Here is a 4,229-nt window from a genome sequence, read left to right as displayed (position 1 = left end):
GCACCAGCAATAAGAACAAGCAACAACCTTGAGACCGGCCACCCAGCGTTGAGTCCGGCGTTCGCTATCAATCCTGCATTGGCGTTAAGACCCGCACCGGCGTTGAGGCCAGCACCAACGTTGAGACCGGCACCAGCATTGAGACCAGCACCAACCTTGAGACCGGCACCAGCATTGAGGCCGGCACCAGCGTTGAGTCCGGCGCTCGCTTTCAATCCTGCATTGGCGTTAAACCTCGCACCGGTATTGAGACCAGCACCAACGTTGAGACCGGCACCAGCATTGAGACCTGCACCAACCTTGAGACCGGCACCACCAACGTTGAGACCGGCACCAGCATTGAGACCAGCACCAACCTTGAGACCGGCACCAGCATTGAGGCCGGCACCAGCGTTGAGTCCGGCGCTCGCTTTTAATCCTGCATTGGCGTTAAACCTCGCACCGGTATTGAGACCAGCACCAACGTTGAGACCGGCACCAGCATTGAGACCTGCACCAACCTTGAGACCGGCACCAGCATTGAGACCGGCACCAGCGTTGAGTCCGGCACCAGCGTTGAGTCCAGCAGACCTGAGTTGCGACCCGTTCGCTTTCAATCCTGCATTGGCGTTAAGACCCACACCAGCGCTGAGGCCAGCACCAACGTTGAGACCGACACCAGCATTGAGGCCGGCACCAGCGTTGAGTCCGACACCAGCGTTGAGTCCGGCACCAGCGTTGAGTCCGGCGTTCGCTTTCAATCCTGCATTGGCGTTAAGACCCGTACCGGCGGTGAGGCCAGCACCAACGTTGAGTCCGGCACCAACCTTGAGACCGGCACCAGCGTTGAGTCCGGCATTTGCTTTCAATCCTGCATTGGCGTTAAGACCCGCACCGGCGTTGAGGCCAGCACCAACGTTGAGACCGGCACCAGCATTGAGACCAGCACCAACCTTGAGACCGGCACCAGCATTGAGGCCGGCACCAGCGTTGAGTCCGGCGCTCGCTTTCAATCCTGCATTGGCGTTAAACCTCGCACCGGTATTGAGACCAGCACCAACGTTGAGACCGGCACCAGCATTGAGACCTGCACCAACCTTGAGACCGGCACCAGCATTGAGGCCGGCACCAGCGTTGAGTCCGGCACCAGCGTTGAGTCCGGCACCAGCGTTGACTCCGGCGTTCGCTTTCAATCCTGCATTGGCGTTAAGACCCACACCAGCGCTGAGGCCAGCACCAACGTTGAGACCGGCACCAGCATTGAGGCCGGCACCAGCGTTGAGTCCGGCACCAGCGTTGAGTCCGGCACCAGCGCTGAGTCCGGCGTTCGCTTTCAATCCTGCATTGGCGTTAAGACCCGCACCAGCGTTGAGGCCAGCACCAACGTTGAGACCGGCACCAGCATTGAGGCCGGCGCCAGCCTTTCGACCGGCACCAGCATTGAGTCCAGCACCAGCGCTGAGGCCGGCGCCAGCCTTGAGACCGGCACCAGCATTAAGTCCAGCACCAGCGTTGAGTCCGGCGTTCGCTTTCAATCCTGCATTGGCGTCAAGACCCGCTCCGGTATTGAGACCAGCACCAGCCTGAAGTCCAGCATTCGCCTTGAGGCCTGCGTTCGCGTTGATGCCGGCACGAGCATCGAGACCGGTGCCGGCGTTGGCATTGCCGTAACCAAGTGCACCGAGACCAGCATTTGCGTTGAGATCCACGCCCGTAGCGCCGTAGCCACCAGCACCAGCCTTGAGACCGCCAAGTGCCATTAGAAAAGACAGTCCGCCATATCCACTTATCCCCGCGGACGCGCCTTCATATCCGTCTGTGCCGACACTAGCACCTCCGTAGCCACCGTCAGTGTTCTGGCTCTTCGGCAATAACCAGCCAAACGTCTCTGCCGCCTCCGTCGTCGCATCTACTGTACCACCAGAGAACGCCACTGCTGCCGCACACAATGCATAGATCGTCTTGCTGATCATCATCTTGGTCGTAATTGGAGTAGCTTGCTTGAGCTGGAGTGACTTGTTGGAGGCAGTCGAAATTGAAGAGTGAGCTCTAAGGCAGTCCACTGCGAGCAGCCCCAGCGCTCAGACTAGATGGCTGGTAACTCGAACGGAATAATCTGTCCTGCCCGCACGACGTGTAGTCTAAAGCAGAGGGAATAGCCACTACCATTCCTATGCCACATGATTATCAGGTATTTGTAAGCTACATCGATCTATTTATCAGGCTCAGTACAAGTATTATTAAAGTGTCATTCTCGGATAAGATCTGCGCAAACACGCAGGCAGAGAGACGCATCACAAAAACAGCGAGACCGGATGGTGGCAAAACGGTGAAGCGGTATGGAATTAAGAGGGACATTACCGATGACGAGAATTCCCGCGGGAATTACAGTTTTGATGCATCGAGCATGTCGTTTGGCTGTAGCAAACTACGGGTCAAATATGAATAACTAACGGGCGGGTGGATCGAGATCCACGCCGGCAAGGTCATAAAATGCTGTTATTTTAGTGGTAAGTGAATCCCATGCTCCTACTTTTAATCACCAGCGCAGGTTCGACCTTTCAATAGCTGGAGCGAGCGTGACGTTCATCATCTAACTTTTTTGTCTTCTAGCCGTCTTAACAGTCGGAAATCCAAGGTCATCATTATTCATCGACTTGCAGAATGGTCGTTAGTGTTTACCAGATAGCTATTCTAGAGAGCACTTAAAGCTCTCTCTAGAAGCAGAAAGCATTCCATGCATTTTACCAGGTCAGATCAACACACATGGCGCATTTCCTTTTCTAAACTCTTCAACATCATGCTCTCAGTGAGTCACCGATGGAGTAATCCTTGTGTCGGTTTGACGATTCCCATTACTCCAACAGGTACGGTGTGGCTTTTTGGCTTTTTGGTAAGTTTCGTACGCCTTTTTTATTATTATGGAATGCTACACAAACAATTTATCCGAAACTGGTAAATGAGGGCAGCTTTAATAGGGCTGAAGCTGGGGGCTGGGATATCATCGGGTTTTTAAAAGCGTCACCGAATACGCTATGCCGAACCATTCCGTTCATGTGATACCATATATATGGTATGTAGAATTTTTTTATTTTTTAAGGACCTAGAAGCCTTTACTTCGTATAATTACGGAACAAACATAACAGCTTCAAGTGCTGAAGATTTAAAAATACACACTACTTAAGATCAGATGCGCTATCGCGTGGTCCCTCCACCGTTCGAGCGGCTTCGTTTTCTTACGACGGACTTCTTAACGTTCATCAAGTACTGCTTGAGCCCTTTATCACAATCCGCGTTCACATCGGACGGTGTTAGCTCATCTTCATCAGGCCCAAGTCACTCATATCTAAGGTCTCATAACTACTTGCAGCAAGGGCCGGTGTTTGCTGATGCAAATTTGGTCTCAGACGAAACGGTGTATTGCGCTCTTTGTCGAGGAATTTCCATAATCCAGTACTAGTGCACTATTCTTTAGAATATGTTACTATCAAAATATACTGTTTCCAGTACATTTTAAGTTCGTGTTTTAATTTTTACGAACTTAAGCTAGTCGTTACTCCTGATTCGGTACGCGCTCGCTGCGTCGTGTAGGTAGTCTTTTGCGCCGCCTTCCTCTTGTTGGTTGGTAAAGCCACACGAAGTCGATGGTCTCTAACTCCAAGTCGACTCTGAGCATCCACGGGGGGGGGGGGGGGTGTGCGGGCTCCCATGTTAATATGCGATCACCAAACCATTGCACCAGAAAAAACGCTAAATTAATGACACAGCGCTTGGCGTAGAGGTGTTCTGCATCGTAGAGCTCTTCGTAGGGTTTTGTAAATCTTGAGATGTAGAAGGATCCGTCTGCCTTTCGATTGAAGTTCCTAACGTGTTTTTTGCGCTTGTTGTGCGGCGGCATCTCGATAAAACCAAAATGAGGCTTTACATCTTCAGATGTCAATGTAGATCTTAGCTTATTTTGTCTAAAGCATGATAAGACGAGGTGGGGACCCTCCTGAATCGCTGCACAATTAGCGTGAATACACGGGAACATTTCATCTTGCCAGTTCCCGCATGTGCATTCTCGAGCTGAAAGAGCAACAAGTTATCAAGCGTGAATATGCCCGTGGTGGATTTTGAGGACCAAGGTGTTGAACAGAGTAGGCACCTTCCATGAGAGAGTCAACCTACACATTCCGGCAGCTGTAGCTCTATCCATGCGTTGTCGCTGAAAACCGGAGCTAAATCTGACTCCTGTTTTATCGTAGCCA

At 52.0% G+C, this 4,229-nt stretch overlaps 1 protein-coding gene across 1 annotated transcript; it reads right to left on the bottom strand.

The window, feature by feature from the left end:
* Window positions 1–67: 67 nt before the first annotated feature.
* PITG_12209 (uncharacterized protein) lies at window positions 68–2,469 on the bottom strand (the record flags this gene model as incomplete). Its single annotated transcript, XM_002900775.1, has 3 exons — window positions 68–73; window positions 156–1,985; window positions 2,434–2,469. 3 exons carry the CDS (start codon window positions 2,467–2,469, stop codon window positions 68–70), a joined length of 1,872 nt encoding a protein of 623 aa, XP_002900821.1.
* Between the last annotated feature and the right edge of the window lie 1,760 nt (window positions 2,470–4,229).

Source organism: Phytophthora infestans, genomic scaffold (genome assembly GCF_000142945.1).
Source record: "Phytophthora infestans T30-4 supercont1.24 genomic scaffold, whole genome shotgun sequence".
Lineage (NCBI taxonomy): Eukaryota > Oomycota > Peronosporomycetes > Peronosporales > Peronosporaceae > Phytophthora > Phytophthora infestans.
This window is presented reverse-complemented; position numbering and strand designations above follow the sequence as displayed.